The following is a 20,652-nucleotide window of genomic DNA, read 5'->3' as shown; positions in this document are numbered from 1 at the left end:
ACTTTCCAGGGACCAGAGGACACTTTGTGAACATTTGTTTTCTGGAACAGCAGCATGACCCTTCCAAGGGGTAGACTTGTTTTTGACTAAGTTAAACTTCTAACCAATACTCCTTGTTCACCCTCACATTGTAAACACGAGGTTCTCATTGGACCATGCCTCAATCCAAAGAAACATTGTGATTAACCTAGTGGATATATAGTCTATGTCTATAAGCTAATTGTGCATATATGCAGAAATAGTCAACAGTTTGTTTGAAATGATTGCATTTATGTTTATATTTATTGTGCTTCTTTAATGCTGCATCAGATTCAGAGTGACAGTCATTTTGTTCTCCTTTCTGCCCATTTACTAAAGAATTGACAATTAACAATCTTGAATTGAATTGCGTTGGACAATTTTTGAAAATCACAAGAAGCTGTTTCAGTTTTAGTTGTAGTCAACAGTGGGAACATGGAAAACAGCACCAAATGAACATCCCACCTCTCTGGGGATGTTGAGCCCCACATTACCAAATAGGTAAATGTGCTGGTCACTTGGTCATCCAGTAATGTGGGGCTGAATTGCAACAACAGCTTGATTCCAACAGAATGGTCACAGCTTCATGGTTTACATTTAATGGCATTAAGATTTAGTTGTATCCAGCACTGTCTGGTCCATTAAATGGGTCTGAGATTAATCTTACATCATACTTTGTGTTTTATGTTGGTGAACAGGGAAATCGCATTGGCAGGCTTCGACAAGCTGCTGAGATATTCTTGCTGCAGGTCATTGAAGAAGGATCGCAAGTTGGAATTGTCACTTTTAATTCTGGTGCAAGCATTAAAGCACATTTAAAAAAGATTGTCAATCCTGATATGAGGAAGGATCTTGTACTGCTGCTACCAACATCAGCTGAAGGGGGAACGAGTATCTGTGCGGGGGTTCGATCTGGCTTTCAGGTAGGTCTGGAAAACTTCATTAACACACTCCTTTCAGGGATTACATTTTACTCAACTTGTTGACAACTCGTTGTCTTGCAGGTACTTCGTGGTGATGACGGTAATACTAGAGGTGATGAAATTATTTTGCTCACGGACGGAGAGGACAGCAGTATTAATACTTGTTTTACGGAGGTGGAACAAAGTAGAGCCATAATCCACACAATCGCATTAGGGCCAAGTGCAGCCAAGGATCTAGAGCAGCTTTCAACAAAGACAGGTAACCAGCACCTAATAATCACACAGTTTACAACTGGGCAAACAGCATGACAACATCCAGATCTTTTCAGGGAGCTTAATGTAAAGGAAACCTCAGGAGGCAGTAATGTTAATATGTTTTAATTTGTACTGCAGTATGAGAGGCAGAACTATAAGTTACCTGTATCATTATCAGAATGGAATAAAGGGAATTGCAAAGCTTGACCAGGTGGATTGAAAAGGGATACTAGCGGGAATGAAGGCAGAACAGAGATGGATGAAGTTTCTGAGAATAGTTCACAAGGTGTAGGATAGATATCTCCCTCAGAAGAAGCTGTTCTCAAATGGCAGGGGTAGGCAATCGTGGCTGACAAGGGAAGTTAAGGACAGCATAAGAGCCAAGGGAAGTGCAGATAAGGTAGCTAAAGTGACTAGGATGTTGTTGGGAATCTTTTAAAATCCAACAAAAGATATATGAAGGGAAAAGATGAAATATGAAGGCAAGCAAGCCAATAGTATAAAGCAGGATTCCAAAAGTTTTTTTCAGTTGTATAATGGGGGAACAAAGAAATGGCAGATGAGCTCAATAAATACTTAGCTTCAGTCTTTACTGTGGAAGACACTAGCCATATGCCAGAGGTCCATGTGTGTCAGGGAACAAGAGTGAGCTTTTACAAAGGAAAAAGTGTTAGGCAGACTGAAAGGTCTTAAGGTGGATAAGTCACCTGGAGCAGATGGACTACATCATAGAGCCTGAGAGAGGTTGCTGACGAGATAATGGATGCATTGGTTATGATCTTTTAAGAATCACTTGATTCTGCTATGGTCCCTGAGGGCTTGAAAATTACAAATGTCACTCAACTCATTAAGAAGGGAGGAAGACAAAAGAAAGGAAATTATAGGCCAGTTAGCATAACCTCAGTGGTTGGGAAAGTGGTGGATTCCATTATTAAGGATGATGTTTCAGGGTACTTGGAGACTAATGATAAAATAAGTCAAAGTCAGCATGGTTTCTGTAAAGGGAAATCTGGCCTGACAAATCTGTTAGAGTTCTTTGAGGAAGTAACAAGCAGGGTGAACAAAGGAGGGGCAGTGGATGTCATTTACTTGGACTTCCATAAAACAATTGATAAGGTGCCACACATGAGGCCTCTTAACAAGATAAAATCCTATGGTGTTATTAGAAAGATACTGACTTGGACAGAGGAATGGCTGACAGGCAGGAGGCTGTGAGTGAGAATAAAGGAGACCTTTCCTGGTTGGCTACCAGTGACTAGAATATGGGTCAGTACATGGAACTATAACATTGTGGCTATTGCAGAAACTTGGCTTTCACAAGGGCTGGAATGGCTGATGGATGTTCTGTGGTTTAAATCTTTCAGATGGCTAGGGAGGGAGGGAAAAGAGATAATTGCTAATCAGTGTTACGATCACAGCAGCAGAAAGCAATGTCGTTGTGGAAGGATAGTCTACTGATACAGTGTGGATGCAAATCAGAAACAAGAATGGAGCAATCTCTCTGAGAGTATTCTATAGACCCCCAATAGTAGCAGACACTGAGGAACAGAATGGCAGGCAGATTTTGGAAAGGTGCAAAAGTAACTGGGCTGTTGTCATGGTTGACTTCAACTTCCCTACAATTGATTGGCACCCCTATGTGTAGACATTTATTATGGAGGAGAATTTGATAAGTGTGTCCAGGAAAGATTACTGAGACATCACAACACGTGGACAGGCTGACTAGAGGAGGGGCCATATTAAGTCATGAATCTGGTCAAGTGACAGATCTCTTGGTGGGTGAGCATTTCAGAGACAGTGACCACAACTCCCTGACCTTACCATGACCTTGGTTAGGATAGAAGGAAACAGCATGAGAATGTTCTTACTTGGGGAGAGGAATTTTGATCTTATTAGGCAGGAACCTGGGAGCATAAAATGGTAACAAATGTATTCAGGGAAATGCTCAACAGAAATGTCAAAGTTGCTTAGGGAGCACCTGCATTGGATCCTGGATAGGTTTGTCCTATTGAGCAAGGGAAAGGATGAAGGAACCATGGTTGACAAGAGATCTAATCAAGAGGAAGAAAGAAGCAAGGTTTAGGAAGCAAGGGGCTCTAAAGTTACAAGGTAGCCAGGAAAGAGTTTAAGAATGGACTGAAGAAAGCTAGAAGGGGACATGAGAAGGCTTTGGCGAGTATAATTAAGGAAAACCCCAATGTGTTATATATGTGTGGGAAGAACAGATGGATAACTAGAGTGAGGGTAAAACCACTCAGGGATAGAAGAGGAAACCATATCTGAGTTATGGATTATTTTTCATTTTCCATTAAATAGGAGGTCTACAGTTTGCAGCCACTGATAACGTGGACACAAATGGACTAATTGATGCATTCAGCAGATTAGTATCAGGAGATGGTGACATTAATCAACAGTCAATCCAGGTTTGATTACCTTACAGAAATTAATTTCCTATTATTTTTATGTTACCAAGTGCTTTGTAACAAAATATGTTTACTTCCTCATTTCTAGCTTGAAAGTACAGGAAGGAGTGTTGATGGAAACAGTTGGTTTAATGATTCAATTGTTGTTGATAAAACTGTTGGAAACAACACACACTTTGTGTTCACTTGGGAGACGTCCACACCACAATTATTTGTACGTGACCCCAATGGAAAGGTGTACAGCAACAATGACTTTATCATAGAAGAGAACGTACACACCGCACGGCTCGAAATTGAAGGCACTGCACAGGTATTCTCCTACGTACCTGATCTCTTTTTCTCTTTTTCTTATCTCTTTTTCTCTCCATAGATGTTGATGGGCCTGTTTGGTTTCCACAGAGTTTTGCAGTTTTACTTTCTGTTAACATTACAGTCAATGTGCATTACTTGGACTTGTTCATTTAGGCTGTATTGGCATATTGTATACAGTTCTGTTTATCACACTATGGTCAGTTTTACTCATTTGACACTTGTGACTGAGGCTATAGCAATTACAGGTCCAATGCCACATTGAAGTTTGCTGATGACATCATTGTTGTTGGCTGGATTAAAGGTGGTGACAAATCAGCCCATAAGAGGGAGATTGAAAATCTAGCTGAGTGTATGACAACAACCTCTCACTCAATGTCAGCAGGCTCAAAGAGCCGATAACTGACTTCAGGAGGAGGAACCTGGACATCCATGAAACAATCTTCATTGAGGGATCATAGGTGGAGAAGGTCAGCAACATTACATTCCTCTGTGTTATTGCTTCAGAGGATCTGCCCTGAGCCCAGTAGGGAATTGCAATAAATGAGAAACCACAACAGCACCTCTACTTCCTCAGAAGTTTGTGAATATTCGGTGTGACATCTAAAGCTTTGAGAAATTTCTATTGGTTATCTAAGTGTATATTCACTGGTTTCCTTGTGGACAGGAGTGCCCTTCAACAGAAAATCCTACAAAATGTAATGGATATGGCCCAGTCTTTCACGGGTAAAAGACTGTCTTTCACAGTCTTTCACCTTTGAGCACATTTACACTGAGCACTGCCACAAGAAATCAGCATCCATCATCGAGGACTCCTACTGCTCAGGTCTTCCTCTCTTCTCACTGCTGACATCAGGAGGAAGGTACAGCAGCCTCAGGGCCTGCACCACCAGGTTCAGGAACAATTATAACCACTCAACCTTCAGGCTCTTGAACCAAATGGAATAACTTCACTCACCCCATTACTGAACTGTTCCCATAACCTATGGACTCACTTTCAAGGACTCTTCATCTCATGCTCTTGATATTTTCTTTTATTTATTACACACACTCTCTCTCACACACACATACACACACACACACACATACACATACTCTCTCTCACACAGTTTTTTGTCTTTTGCACATTGATTGTCGGTTCTGTTGGGTGTGGTCTTTCATTGATTCTATTGTGTATTATGGATTTACTGTGTATATCCATAAGAACATAGATCTTACGTTTGTTCTATGGTGACTCATATGTATTGTACTTCGCTATGAAATTAACTTTGAACTATAAACAGGAAAGATAAGTAGCAATTGACAGGTTGCAGAAGAGATTTCACCAGGTTGCTATTTGGAATGAAAGTCTTTAGTCATACAATTAGATTGTATAGGCTCTGTTTGTTCTCATTGAAGCATGGAAGGTCGAGGGGTGACCTGATAATATAGCCAGAATGTTGTTTCTTCCCACAGCAGGGTGGTCTACAAATAGAGAGCTTAGTTTAAAGTGAATTTAGAAGATAAATTTATAGTGTAGGTTGCCATACAATCATGCACTCTATTAAATATAATACAGGCAGAGACAATTTTCCAAATGACGAGCAAATTCAAAATTGAACAGTGCAAATGGACTGCACAATCTTCATGCAGGATTCCTTAAAGGTTAATTTGCAGGTTGAGTTAGTGGTAAGGAAATCAAATACAATGTTAGCATTCATTTTGAAAGTACTAGAACATAAAAACAGGATGTAATGCTGAGACTTTTTAACACATTGCTCAGACTATGCTGGCATTGGAGAAGGTCCAGAGGAGGTTTATGGCAATGACCCCGGGAATGAAAGGGTTAGTACATGAGAAGCATTTGATGGCTCTTGGTCTGCTCTCACTGGAGTTTAGAAGAATGAAGAGGGTTCTCATTAAAACTTACTGAATATTGAAAGGGCTAGATAGATAGATAGGTGATTTGGCCAGTGTAATTTGCCCCTGTTTGTAGATGAATGTTAGAATGAGGGCAGAGTTGATGGGAATGTGAAAAAGGTAAAATAGGGCTTAGGATTAGTGAAAATGGTTGTTTGATGGTTGGCATGGATTTGATGGGTCAATGAGCCTGTTTCTGTACTGTATACATTTGTGACCCTTTCATCCTCTTTTGTTCTTCTAGCATGATGTGTTATTTGCATCAATATCAGCCTTTGATTCCATAGAGTTTAACATCCATGCTCAGACAATATCTAAGTGATCCTCAGTTACACTATCCTTTATAGTGACATCCTTAAATCTCACCAACCTCTTGCTTCTACATCTCAGACCTGAATAACTGGGGTTAATTTTATCTTTATTTATTTTAGTTATTTGGAGATTTGTTGATGCTGCCTTGTTTTCCTCAAAAAGTGAAAAAGGTGGTTTTAATCTCTGTACTTTGTGAAATCTTTTGAATGAACAGTCGTCGACTTAGAACATAACCTGTGTTTCTCCCTCCACAGATGCTGGCAGACTGGCTGAGCATTTCCAGCATTTTCTCTTTTATACAATGAGTTCTCCCCTCTCACTGCCACCATTCTTCAATAGCAAACTGACAAGAGTAATTTTCCAGTGATAGGAAATGGGCCTGGATTCAGGAGAAATCTGGAAAGTAATTTTAGGTCATCTAACAATGTTTGTTTGCACTAAATTATTTCAGAACTATGAAATTAGGAAGTCCATTTAAAACAGGGAGGAGTAAGAACTTAATTAGCCAGAGGGGGGGTGCATCTGTGCAATTGCCACAGCTGGATATACAGTCTAAGTCATTGAGTATATTTAAAGCAGGAGCTGATAAGTACTTGATTAGTAATTACATCAAAAGTTACAGGGAGAAAGCCAGAGAATAGGGTTAAGAGGGATAATAAATCAACCATGATGAAATGGCCTAATTATGCTCCTATGCTGTATGATCTTGTAGTATCTTAACAGCGCTGAAGAAAATGACTCACCACAACTTTCTCAATGGTTCCCAACACAGAGATAATCATTCTTCAATATGTTCAGTATTAATGATTTTAAATATCACTGAGAAATTATTCCTGACTTTGATTTTCACGGAACTAACCGTAATCATCTTCCAGGATGGAACTTGGACTTACAATATCATGAATACAGGAAATAAGCAGCAAGTAACAGTTACAGTAACATCCCGAGCAGCGGATGAGAACATTCCCCCTGTCACAGTCAACACAAAAATCAACAGAAAGCATCCCTCTGCTCCAGTGGTTATTTATGTGAAAGTCTCCCAAGGATTTTTACCAGTCTTATCTGCAAGAGTGATGATCACTGTTGAACCACCCACGGGTCCTACAGAAAAAGTGGAGCTTTTAGATAATGGTTTAGGTAAGTCATATAAAAATCTCTTTGAGAAATAAAATTGGAGCTTTTGTGAAATTACTAATGATTTTGTGAATGTAAGTGAAAGTTTGGGGGAGATCTAATGACATGGAGTGAACTGGATGAGTAAGGGACCATTGGTTGCCAGCAGGAGAACTATTTAGCCTACAGGTGCCCTGATCAAATTGTAAACCAGACTTCACTGGGCTGTGTTGTGCTAGCTGACCATTCAGTTGTGCCTTGTGGTGAAATGCAAAGATCTAAGACAGCCTGAAGTTCAGTTAGACTGTCAATCTCATCAGTTTACATAGTAGTGAGCCCAGAGCCAGACTCAGTGGTAGGTCCTTCGTGCTGACCCTCAAACCCTGCCTCCCATATAACCCCCCACCTTAAATTCCTCCATACACCTGTCTAGTAGTCTCTTAAACTTCACTAGTGTATCTGCCTCCACCACTGACTCAGGCAGTGCATTCCATGCACCAACCACTCACTGAGTGAAAAACCTTCCTTTAATATCCCCCTTGAACTTTCCTCCCCTTACCTTAAATCCATGTCCTCTTGTACTGAGCAGTGGTGCCCTGGGGAAGAGGTGCTGGCTGTCCACTCTGTCTATTCCTCTTAATATCTTGTACACCTCTAATATCATGTCTCCTATCATCCTCCTTCTCTCCAAAGAGTAAAGCCCTAGCTCCCTTAATCTCTGATCATAATCCATACTCTCTAAACCAGGCAGCATCCTGGTAAATCTCCACTGTACCTTTTCCAATGCTTCCACATCCTTCCTATAATGAGGTGACCAGAACTGGACACAGCACTCCAAATGTGGCCTAACTAGAGTTTTATAGAGCTGCATCATTACATTGCGTCTCTTAAACTCTATCCCTCGACTTATGAAAGCTAAAACCCCATAAGCTTTCTTAACTACCCTATCTACCTGTGAGGCAACTTTCAAGGATCTGTAGACATGTACCCCCAGATCCCTCTTCTCCTCCTCCACACTACCAAGTATCCTGCCATTTACTTTGTACTCTGCCTTGGAGTTTGTCCTTCCAAAGTGTAAAACCTCACACTTCTCCAGGTTGAACTCCATCTGCCACTTCTCAGCCCACTTCTACATCCTATCAATGTCTCTCTGCAATCTTTGACAATCCTCTACACTAGCTACAACACCACCAACCTTTGTGTCATCTGCAAACTTGCCAACTCACCCTTCTACCCACACATCCAGGTCGTTAATAAAAATCATAAAAAGTAGAGGTCCAGATCCTTGTGGGACTCCGCTAGTCACAACCCTCCAATCTGAATGCACTCTCTCCACTGCGACCATCTGCCTTCTGCAGACAAGCCAATTCTGAATCCACCTGGCCAAACGTCCCTGGATCCCATGCCTTCTGACTTTCTGAATAAGTCTACCGTGTGGAACCTTGTCAAATGCCTTACTAAAATCCATGTAGATCACATCCACTGCACTACCCTCATCTATATGCCTGGTCACCTCCTCAAAGAACTCTATCAGGCTTGTTAGGCATGATCTGCCCTTCACAAAGCCATGCTGACTGTCCCTGATCAGACCATGATTCTCTAAATGCCCATAGATCCTATCTCTAAGAATCTTTTCCAACAGCTTTCCCACCACAGAGGTAAGGCTCACTGGTCTATAATTACCTGGACTATCCCTACTACCTTTTTTGAACAAGGGGACAACATTCATCTCCCTCTAATCCTCCGGAACCATTCCCATGGACAACAAGGACATAAAGATCCTAGCCAGAGGTTCAGCAATCTCTTCCCTCGCCTTATGGAGCAGCCTAGGGAATATTCTGTCAGGCCCCGGGGACTTATCCGTCCTAATGTATTTTAACAACTCCAACAGCTCCTCTCCCTTAATATCAACATGCTCCAGAACATCAACCTCACTCATATTGTCCTCACCGTCATCAAGTTCCCTCTCAGTGGTGAATACCGAAGAGAAGTATTCATTGAGGACCTCGTTCACTTCTACAGCCTCCAGGCACATCTTCCCACTTTTATCCTTTTGTTCTTCACATAATTGAAGATTGCCTTGGGGTTTTCCTTCACCCTACTCGCCAAGGCCTTCTCATGCCCCCTGCTTGCTCTGCTCAGCCCCTTCTTAAGCTCCTTTCTTGCTACCCCATATTCCTCAATAGACCCATCTGATCCTTGCTTCCTAAACCTCATGTATGCTGTCTTCTTCCACCTGACTAGATTTTCCACTTCACTTGTCACCCATGGTTCCTTCACCCTACCATTCTTTATCTTCCTCACCGGGACAAATTTATCCCTAACATCATGCAAGAGATCCTTAAACATAGACCACATGTCCATAGTACATTTCCTTGCAAAAACATCATCTCAATTCACACCTGCAAGGTCTAGCCTTATAGCCTCATAATTTGCCCTTCCCCAATTAAAAAATTTTCATGTCCTCTCTGATTCTATCCTTTTCCATGATAATGCTAAATGTCAAGGAGCGGTGATCACTGTCCCCCAGATGCTCACTCACTGACAGATCTGTGACCTGACCCGGTTCATTACCTAATACTAGATCTAGTATGGCATTCTCCCTAGTCGGCCTGTCAACATACTGTGACAGGAAACAATTCTGGACACACGTAACTTAATGAAGCAATGGCTTACTGCACCAAACACTCAGATTCAGATTCCGTAGACCTCTACAGAGTTTGTTGACTTTGACTCATGGAGAGCACCAACCTAACTCTGGCCTGATCTCTAACTCCCCCAATCCCTATTCCTAATCTTTAACCTGATTTCAAATCCCCAAACTCATTCTCTCAAACCTTAAAAACAACTAAGTCTGAGACACAACCTTGATAGAGGCTGGAGCTCAGCACCATCTTGACTAGAACACAACCCAGTGTCAGGGAGGTGTGTGATTGAGAGATTCATCTGTCTGAATGGGATCACCAGTTCTGTGGAAAAAATGTAAAAGCAGGTTAGGACCAGTCCTTTTACTTTATCAGAATTCTTTAGTTAGAGATTTCCTGGTAGTGGCTGATGGAGTAACAGCAATCTCCTGTTGCTCCAATTCTAATTATCTTACAATTTCCAACCTGTCTTGAAACTTCCTTTTTAAGTGTGATATTTTGTCACTATGGCTACATTAAGAGGTGGCAGAGGTACTAAAAAGGATGATCCCCCTGCATCTTCGGATTCTATTATGAATTTGCTGCAAAGTCATACACGAGAAGCCTCTGAGAAGTTTCAACAATTCAGCTATGAAATTAAACAAATAGATGGCAAATTGGATTCTATTCAGCAAACACCTAATGTACATGATAAACATATTTTTTTAAAAAAGAAGCAATGTTGTCTCTGGAAACAAAAGTGGATGAACTGCAAAAGCTTTGTGAAAAGCAATCAGTCCAATGAAAAGTTAAGACAGAAGATTATGAACATAGAAAATAGAAGTAGAAGGAACAACCCACAGGTTCTGGGTCTTGAAGAATTAATCGAAGGTAATCATTCTATGGAATTCTTTGCAAACTTTCTGCAAGAATTATTTCTGGAAATTTTTGCATCTTTGTCTATGATTGATCGAGTTCACAGGTCTCCCATGTTTAGACCTCCTAACAGAGATAGACCAAGATCCGTAATAATTTGTTTTCATGAATTTAAAACAAATAAATTGTTAATACGCAAGTCTCATTGAAGAGGCATGATTGATTATCATGGCGGCAAGTTTAGAATTATTGAAGATTACCTGCCGATGGTTATGCAGGAATGTGCTAAGTTCAAAGAAGTTATGTCTGAGTTTTCTAACAAGGGTTTTAAACCCTCCCTTCGCTATCCAGCTTGTCTCAGAATCACACTTAAAAATGGTTCTTTCAAATGGTTTCGATCGACTGCTGAAGCACAAAGGTTTTTAAAATATGAAGGCTAGCTGCTTAGTTTGTCTTTACATGAGAACACAAGATTAAATGAGAAACTTTTAATTCAAAAATCCCGTTGAAGGGACATGATTCGTTATAGGGTGGAATATTAAGATTCTCCAATACTATTTGCTTGAGGTTATGCAAGAATGTGCTAAGTTTAAACAAGCTTTGTTGGAATTTTTCTATCAAGGGTTAACCCGTCCTTTGGCTACCTAGTTTGACTGAGAATCTCATTAAAGATGGACCCTTCGAATGGTTTCATTTGAATGCTGAAGCACAAAGATTTTTAAATTTGAAAGCCAACTGCTTAGCCTGTTTTTCATGAAGATATAAGATTAAATGTTTAATGTCCTTCTGTATGAAAAATGTATATTTTACTTTTGGTAAACCTTTGTAACTAATTTCCTTTTGTATTTTTAATACTGTATTTTTGATATACGAGAATTGAATTTCTTGTTTGGATATTGTTTAGTCTAGGTTGGAATATAAATAACCTGAAACTAATTGGAGCAATCACCAAGTTTTTTGGGGAGTTGTCCGTAGTTGTAGATGCCGACTTTCTATTGGTCGGTTTTCTTTCTTTGGGAGGTCGGTGGGGGAATGTTTTTTTTTCTCAGAAGCTATTTTGTAATTTTTTTTTAGCCAACTTGTTGCTTGGTTACCATTTCTCAAGGTTTATCGATTCATTTTAACTTGCATTTTAACCCTTCCATTAAATTATTCTAAAAATGGACCAAACTATTCATCTGTAGGGTGAAGGGGGAAAAGTTTAAAAAGAACATGGGGGGGGGAGCTTCTTCACACAGTGGTGGGAGTGTGGAATGAGCTGCCAGATGAAGTGCTAAATGCGGGCTCACTTTTAACATTAAGGAAAAATTTGGACAGCTACATGGATGAGAGGTGTATGGAGGGATATGGGCCGGGTGAGGGTCAGTGGGACTAAGCAGAAAAATGGTTCGGCACAGCTGAGAAGGGCCAAAAGGCCTAGTTCTGTGCTGCAATGTTCTATAGTTCTACTCAGTTTTAACATGGAAGGTTTAAATCACTCTGTCAAACGTAATAAGATTTTTGCTTATATTAGGAAATTTCAGGTCCCTATTACTTTTTTTTACAAAAAACTCACATACACAAATGTGATAATCTATGTTTTTTCAGCCATTGGAATGGACTTCATTTTCATTCATCTTTTCAGACCAAATCTAGAGGAGTTTCGATTCTTGGAGATAATACGCTTTCCTTTGTCCAACATAAAGTAGTGTCTGATACTAATGGACGTTTTGTTATAATTTCAGGGGAACTAGATAATAAATTAATAATAATTAGCAATGTGTATGCCCCCAATGCAGATAATCCTGGATTCTTTAAATTATAAAGAATCTTATAAAGAATTATAAAGATCTGAGACTTTATTCTTTGGTGATGGGAGGAGATTTTAACTGCTGGCTAGACCCAATTTTAGACCGATCATCTTTTAAACCAGCGTCTCTTAATAAATAAGTTTTGTTTATTCAATCTTTTTTATTGAAATGTGGTGTTTTGATATTTGGCATTTTTTACATCCTTTAGATAGGGGGTACTCATTTTTTTCACCATGTTCATCATACATATTCCAGGATTGATTATTTTTTTTAATGATAGTCAAATGATTTCATCAGTTCATTCCTGTGAATATAAAGAGATTGCTGTTTCAGATCATGCTCCTGTATTTCTATCTTTAAATCTCCCTGGTCTTCCTCAGACAAACAGAATTTGGCATTTTAATACAACTTTGTTATCTGATAAGGAATTTTTAAGATTTCTAGAGAGACATATTTTGTTTTTTGAAGAGAATAAAAAGGAAGAGACTTCTAATCTTACTGTATGGGATACTTTTAAGGCCACTTATACTGCGAGTGTTAAGAATAAAGCTAATAAAGAAAGAATTGAATTAGCCAATCAATTCGATCAAAAATGTGCTACAGCTCCAGATCCTGTTTTATATAAAAGATGTGTTGAAGTTAAAACTAAATACAATCTTCTGTTAACATATCCAATTGAAACTCACTTCTTAAAGATAAAACTCAATTTTACATTCACGGAGATAAATCAGGCAAAGTATTGGCCAACCAATTAAAAACTTCTGTAGTTAAATGACAAATTAAAGGAATTTGCAAAACTAATGGTGATAGGACAACTGATCATTCTGAAATAAATGATACCTTTAGAGAATTTTATTCTAAACCTTATAGTTCTGAATCCCCTAAAGATAATACTGTAATGAATAATTTTCTAGATCAATTAAATATCCCTGCACTTTTTGTAGATAATTGTAAACAAATGGATCAACCCATTTCTTATGAGGAAATTGCTGAGGCTTTACATTCATTACACTCGGGGAAGGCTCCAGGTCCAGATGGATTTTCTGGAGAATTTTAAAAGGCTTTTTCTTCATTAATTATACTGCAGTTACACTTAGTCTTTTTGGATTCTTTCAAATTGGGTAGCTTGCCTCAATCTTTCTATGGAGCCTTTATTTTGCTTATCATAAAGAAGAACAAGGACCCAACTGAATGTTCTTCATATAGGCCAATTTTATTACTCAATGTTCATACTAAAACCCTTTCTAAAGTTCTGGCTCATAGGATTGAAAATATTCAACATTCTATTATCTCTGATGAACAGACTGGATTTATTAAGAACTGACATTTCCATTTTAATATACGCCATGTATTAAATGTTATTTACTCTCCCTCCCAAGAGATATCAGAATGTGTGATATCCTTAGATGCTGAGAAGGCCTTCGATTGGGTTGAATGGAATTATTTATTTAAAACCTTAGAAAGACTTCATTTTAGACCAGATTTTATTCAATGGATTAAATTATTTTATCTATTTCTTTCTGCTCGAGTTCTTACTAACTTTCAAAATTCCAAACCATTTAAACTTCATCGCGGAACTAGACAAGGTTGTCCGTTGAGCCCTTTTCTCTTTGGTCTAGCTTTAGAACCCCTTGCCATTGCTTTTTGAGAATCTAATGATATCTGTGGTATTTTAAGGAGAGGTATGACTCACAAAATTTCACTTTACACTGATGATATATTGCTGTTTATCTGTAATGTTGAGACCTCGTTATCTTGCGTACTTTCTTTACTCTTCCATTTTAGCCAGTTTTCAGGATGTAAATTGAACCTACGTAAGAGCGAATTATTTCCTTTAAATAATTTGGAATCAATTAATACTAATCTGCTTTTTAAAGTTGTAAAGAGTCAATTTACTTATTTTCATTTTCATTTTCAGAATCTTTTTATTGGTACATAATCTTCTACAGCTATAAAATGATGCAAAACTTCAACAGATTAATATGTATACAATTAATAAAGCTGAAGAAAAAACTGATCGCAAAAAAAGGAAAAAAAATTATATATATATATATAGGAAAAAGAAGGAAAAAAGGAACCCCATCTAACTAGGAAAAAACCCCACTAACTACAAAAAAAGGAAAAAGAAAATAGGAATCAACCCCCCCCGAGCAATAAGTTTGACCATCATCTAAATATTTTTTTAAAAGCCATCAACCGCCATTTCATATTTATAAAAAATATAAAATTGGAAGAAAACAATATAGCATAATTCAAATTAAATGTTAATATTTGGCAAAAGAACCCCATCTTCTCTCAAAATCGAATTGAGGATCAAAAGTTCTACTTCTAATTTTTTTCCAAACTAGGACATAACATTACTTGAGAAAACCATTAAATTAATGTAGGGGAAGAAATATCTTTCCATTTTAATAAAATAGCCCTTCTTGCCAGTAGTGTAACAAATGCAACTACATGTTGATCTGAAAATGAAATACCCTGAATATGATGCGCAACTATTCCAAATAGAACAGTCAATCTATTAGGCTGTAAATTAATTTTCAGGGCTTTAGAAATTGTAGAAAATAAAGATTTCCAAAACGATTTTAATGAAGAACATGACTAGAACATATGTGACAAAGTAGCTACTTCAGTTTTACATCTATCGCAGTAGTTATCTATACTAGGAAATATTAAAATAGTCTCTCCTTTGAAAAGAATAATGGTGAACAATTTTAAATTGAATTAAACAATGGTTGGCACATACAGAAGAAGAATTTATGGTTTTCAAAACTTGAAGCCAATCTTCATTAACAAAGGTCATATTAAGTTCTCTTTCCTAATCTTGTTTAATCTTTAGTGATAGGTTCTCTTTTTGTAACAAAAATAAATTATAAATTCTGCTAATGGAACCTTTCACTAAGGGATTTAATTTCAAAATGGTATTCAACAAATTAGATTCTTGTAAATATGGAAACTTAGGTAAATATTGCTGTAAAAAAGTCTATCCTGAAAATATTGCAAAAAATGTGTATGAATGAGAGAATATTTATTAATTAACTCTTCAAAGGTCATCAATCGACCATCACAAAATAAATCTGCAAAAGAATGGATCCCTTTATTTTTCCATAGGAGAAAAATCGGGCCAGTTGTTGAAGGTTTAAATGAAAAGTTTCAATATAAAAAAACTAGACAACTTAAATTGTTTAAAATAGGGATTGTTTAATAATCCCTAAAGATTATTAAAGGGTAAAGATTTAAATTTAGAATTTTAGAGAGTTGTAAAGGTAATGGAGCTCCTAAAATTGAAGTTAAATGAAATTGTTTAACAGCTTTTAATTCCAAATCAACCCATAATGGTTTTTGGTTCTTATCAAGCCAATATAACCAAAACATAATTGTCTAATATTTACAGCCCAATAATACAGTCTTAAATTAGGAAGTGCAAGTCCACCATCTTTTTTAGATTTTTTGTAAATGATACTTATTAATTCTTGGTGTCTTATTGTTCCAAACAAAGGAAGAAATAAGAGAGTCAATTTGATCAAAAAATTTTTTAGTTAAAAAGATAGGTATATTTTGGAAATTATATAAAAATCTAGGTAAAATCATCATTTTCACAGCATGAATAAGACCTATTAAAGAAAAAGTAAGTGGATTCCATCTAGAAAATAGTTGTTTCATGGAGTCCATTAAAGAAACTATATTCGCTTTATAGAGATCTTTATACTTTTTAGTAATTATAATACCTAAATATCTAAATGTATTAACAATTTTAAAAGGAGTATCATTATATATACTAACAGGGACATTTAATAGAAACAGTTCACTTTTATTCAAGTTAAGTTTATATCCTGAAAATTTACCGAAATCTTTAAGCGTTTCCAAAAGATTAGGAATTGATTCCTCAAGATTTGAAATAAAAGCCAAAAGATCATCCGCCTAAAGAGAAATCTCATGTATGGTTCCATTCAGAGATACCATGAATATTTTTAGCTTCATGTAGTGTTATAGCTAAAGGCTTCAATACAAGATTAAATAATAGAGGGCTTAATGGACATCCCTGTCTAGTGCCATGAGAAAGACAGAAAAAAGAAGACCTGCAGTTATTAGTAATGACCGTGGCAATAAGATTCTTATTAATCATTTAAATCTATCTATTGAAATTATTACCAAAACCAAATGTTTCTAATACTTTAAACAAATATGGCCACTCAACTCTATCAAATGCCTTTTCTGCATTGAGAGAGATAACACATTGAGGTTGCTTAGATAATGATGAATATATAATGTTCATCAATCTCCAAATGTTAGAGAAAGAATAACAACATTTAATAAAGCCCATTTGATCCATAGAAATGATTTTAGTTAAAACATTTTCCAGCATTAGCCATTATTTTAGAGCGAATTTTTGCATCCACATTTAATAGCGAAATAGGTCTATATGATGAATATTCAACAGGATCTTTATCTTTTTTAAGAATTAAGAAAATAGATGCTTCATAAAAAGAAGGCAAATTACCCCTCTCAAAGGATTCATGAAATATTTCCAAAAGATGCAGAGAAAGTAATCTTCCAAATTTTTTGTAAAATCCCACTGAATAACCATCAAGTCCAGGAGCTTTACCCGATTGCATTGATAAAATAGTTTTCTGAATTTCATGCTCGGTAATTGGAGCATCGAGCATCTGTTGATCTTCAACAGAAATTTGTGGAAATTTAATCTTATGCAAAAAGCCTTAATTTTGGAGGAATTTGCAGGAAATTGAGATCTATAAAGATCAGAGTAATAATCTTGAAAAGTATTATTAATGTCCTCATGGTTACTTGCTATATCTCCATTATTTTTATGAATCTTTAAGATTTGTCTTTTAGCTCCAGTTGCTCTTAATTGAGAAGCTAAGAGCTTATTATTTTTATCCCCAAAAATATAAAATTGACTTTTCAATTTAAGCAAATATCCTTCAATAGGATATGTTAGTAATAAGTTATACTGTGATTGTAATTCTACTCTTTTAAATGAAACAACATTTGGAGAGATTGCACTGATGTTATCTAATTCTTTAATTTGTTCAGAGATCTTATCTAATTCCATTCTTGTTTGTTTCTTCAGTTTAGCTACATACGAAATAATTTGACCACGTAAATAAGCTTTTAATGTATCCCAAATTATTAACTTAAAGACATTTCCTATATTATTAAAGAGAAATACTCTTTTATCTGAGCCTCAATAAACTCAACAAATTCTGAACTTTGTAATAAATGTTCTGGAAAACGCCAAAATGATCTGGTAAAAACAACATCTTTCAGTTCAAATATTAAGTTTAAAGGAGCATGATCAGAGATAGCAATCGCATCATACTCACATTTCTGAACATTAAATAAAAGTCAAGAGTCAACTATAAAATAGTCAATTCTCGAATATTTATTATGAACATGTGAGAAAAAAAGAGGATTCTCTATCACTAGGGTGCATATGCCTCCAGATTTCAATTAAAACGTAATCAATTAAAAAGGAATTAATAAGTGATGCAGAACAATTAGGGAGTTGATATTTGGATGATGACATCCATTGAAGGATTTAGACAAGTATTAAAATCATCACTCATTAATAACATATATTCATTTAAATCAGGTAATAGAGCAAAAACAGCTTCAAAAATGAGGGATCATCAACATTTGCTCCATAAATATTAACCAAAACCATTCTCCTATTACAAATTATTTCTTTAACAATCAAAAATCTACTGTTAACATCAGCTATAATATTCTCCTGATTAAAAGGAATATTGGAATCAATAAAAATAGAGACACCTGTAGTTTTACTCTGGGAGCTTGCATGAAACTGAGGACCCTCCAAAATTTAAAAAAATCAATTTTTATCACATAACCTGATATGCGTCTCTTGAGCAAAAATTATATCAGGCTGTAATCGGTTAATAACTTTAAATGTTTTCTTACGCTTAATAGGATGATTCCAACTGTGAACATTCCAAATTAAAACATTTAACTGTTTAGATATCATCATGGAACTTTGTATCTAAAAAGAATAGTTAGTCACATGCCAGGATAGGGTAGTTGAAAATGGCGGAGATGAACAACAATAAAAATAATTGGTGTATGCTCCAGGATTCCTTAATGGGGGAAGAAAAAAGAAAAAAAATCCCACCCAAACTACAAAGCCCAGAAACAAGTCGATAACAATCGACACAAGCCCCAAGAAAAGCATAGATGCAAATGCAAACTCTGCCTACCTAAGTAAAAAAAAAAGAAAAAAATCTCTGTCTCCCTCTACTGAACATAAAACTCATTACAGTCGACATATATCTCGATATAATTTACTTGGAAGGAAAGTGTTTTTCCTGTAAAACAAAACAACCTTCAATTTGAAAGTAACCTTCATAACATTAGATAAGGGAGGAAAAACACATCCAAAACAATTCTTGAAATATTTGCACAAAAGAAAAACAATTGCCATTTTTAAATTGTCCGGTCTATCTTTAAAACATAAGGAAATCCAAATAATTACGTAAAAGATCTTTACAAAAGCATATGAAACAAAAAAACAATTAATTTATTTAAATGTTGCAGAAAAAAAATTCTAAATGGTTCAAGCTTATTACAGTCTATCAACAGTTCTCCCTCTATGTCTACTGAAATTGAAGCCACCCAAACCAGTCTTTTTCAGAGATAAAAATGCATTTTGAGGTAAGGACTTCTGTAAACATCAAATCTGCCAATCTCATTATCCTTTACACCGCGAGACAATCAAGCCATTATAAATCATTCAAGCTTCAGGCTTCAGACTCGTCATCAGATGTGTTGGATAAAGAATTAATAAAACCCAATGCATCGACTGGATCATCAAAAATATGAACACCAGACTTTTTGACAAAAAGCCTTAATTTCGCTGGAAGCAGTGGAGAAAGCTTTTTGTCATACGCTAATTTCATAACCAATGCAAATCCAGCACACTTCTTAACAATTTCGCGTGGAAAATCTTCAAAAAAGGTAATGTCTGAATCCTTTTACTGAAATAGTCTTTTTTTTCCCGCAAGCTTAATACTATGGTCTTTGTCTCTGAAATGGAGAAAACGCACAACAATATGCCTGTTTTGACCTTGATCCAAAAATTTTAAAGTGCCGATTCTGTGAGCCATTTCAATATCTGAAGGCTGTAAACAAACCTCCGGAAATAAAGACTGAAACATTTTTGCAAAATAATCCGGTGTGTCGGGCGATTCTGATTTCTCTTATAATCCAACAATTCGAATATTATTCTGACATGATCGAGCTTCGAGATCGATGATCCGTTGTTGGGCTTTTTCCAAACGAGAAGAAAGGTCAGCAGCATTTCTACTAACAATGCACACAAAATGCTGGTGGAACACAGAAGGCCAGGTAGCATCTATAAGGAGAAGCACTGTCGACGTTTCAAGCCAAGACCCTTCCTCGGGACTGACTGAAAGGAAAGATAGTAAGAGACTAACTTCGACTAACTTCTTTAAGATCAAGGCTCAGAGAGTCAACATTTCCTTCAAATTTCTCTTTTAATTGAGTTAACTCAATGCCGATATTGCTGATTTGAGATTCTAGTCTCTTTACCCAGGAGGGTTCTTCTGAGAATTCGTCAGCTTTTTTGGACTTCCCATTGCCCGGGTCCAGATTTCTCTTGGCACTTCTGAGAGTAGCCATAATTATAACTGTTACTCTACAGATCCCACTGAATAAAATTGAAATTTCAAAGTTTAAGTCGGAAAAGGGAGCGATGAAAGGCGGACAAGAAGCAACTGTGTCTTACATGTCCGTAACCGGGAGGCGGAGTCCAATTTACTTATTTGGGTGTAACAGTCACTAAGGATTACAAACACCTGTTTAAAGAAACCTTTCTTACTTTATCGTATCATATAAAAATTATATTATTAAATTGGTCATCTCTTTCAATATCATTAATTGCATGATTAAATTCTATTAAAATGTATATTCTACCTAAATTTATATATCTTTTTCAGGCTTTACCTGTTTTTATTCTTAAAACCTCTTTTGACTCTCTTGATTCTATTTTATCCTCTTAAATAAGGAAAAATAAATGTCCTCATTTAAATAAGGTTAATTTTCAAAAATCTAAAAA

The 20,652-nt window shown here is 36.6% G+C and overlaps 1 protein-coding gene across 1 annotated transcript in view; it reads left to right on the top strand.

Moving 5' to 3' along the window:
- The window catches only part of LOC140736733 (calcium-activated chloride channel regulator 1-like), a 74,751-nt gene that overhangs the window by 32,309 nt on the left and 21,790 nt on the right, over positions 1-20,652 (top strand). Inside the window, exons 7-11 of the mRNA XM_073062612.1 lie at positions 717-941; positions 1,023-1,200; positions 3,513-3,619; positions 3,708-3,929; positions 7,015-7,276. Coding sequence (XP_072918713.1) covers positions 717-941; positions 1,023-1,200; positions 3,513-3,619; positions 3,708-3,929; positions 7,015-7,276 — 994 coding nt within the window. The remainder of the gene's footprint in view (positions 1-716; positions 942-1,022; positions 1,201-3,512; positions 3,620-3,707; positions 3,930-7,014; positions 7,277-20,652) is intronic.

The sequence above is a fragment of the Hemitrygon akajei genome, chromosome 12 (genome assembly GCF_048418815.1).
Source record: "Hemitrygon akajei chromosome 12, sHemAka1.3, whole genome shotgun sequence".
NCBI lineage: Eukaryota > Metazoa > Chordata > Chondrichthyes > Myliobatiformes > Dasyatidae > Hemitrygon > Hemitrygon akajei.
The sequence above is the reverse complement of the archived record's forward strand: the minus strand, read 5'-3'. Positions and strand labels throughout refer to the sequence as shown.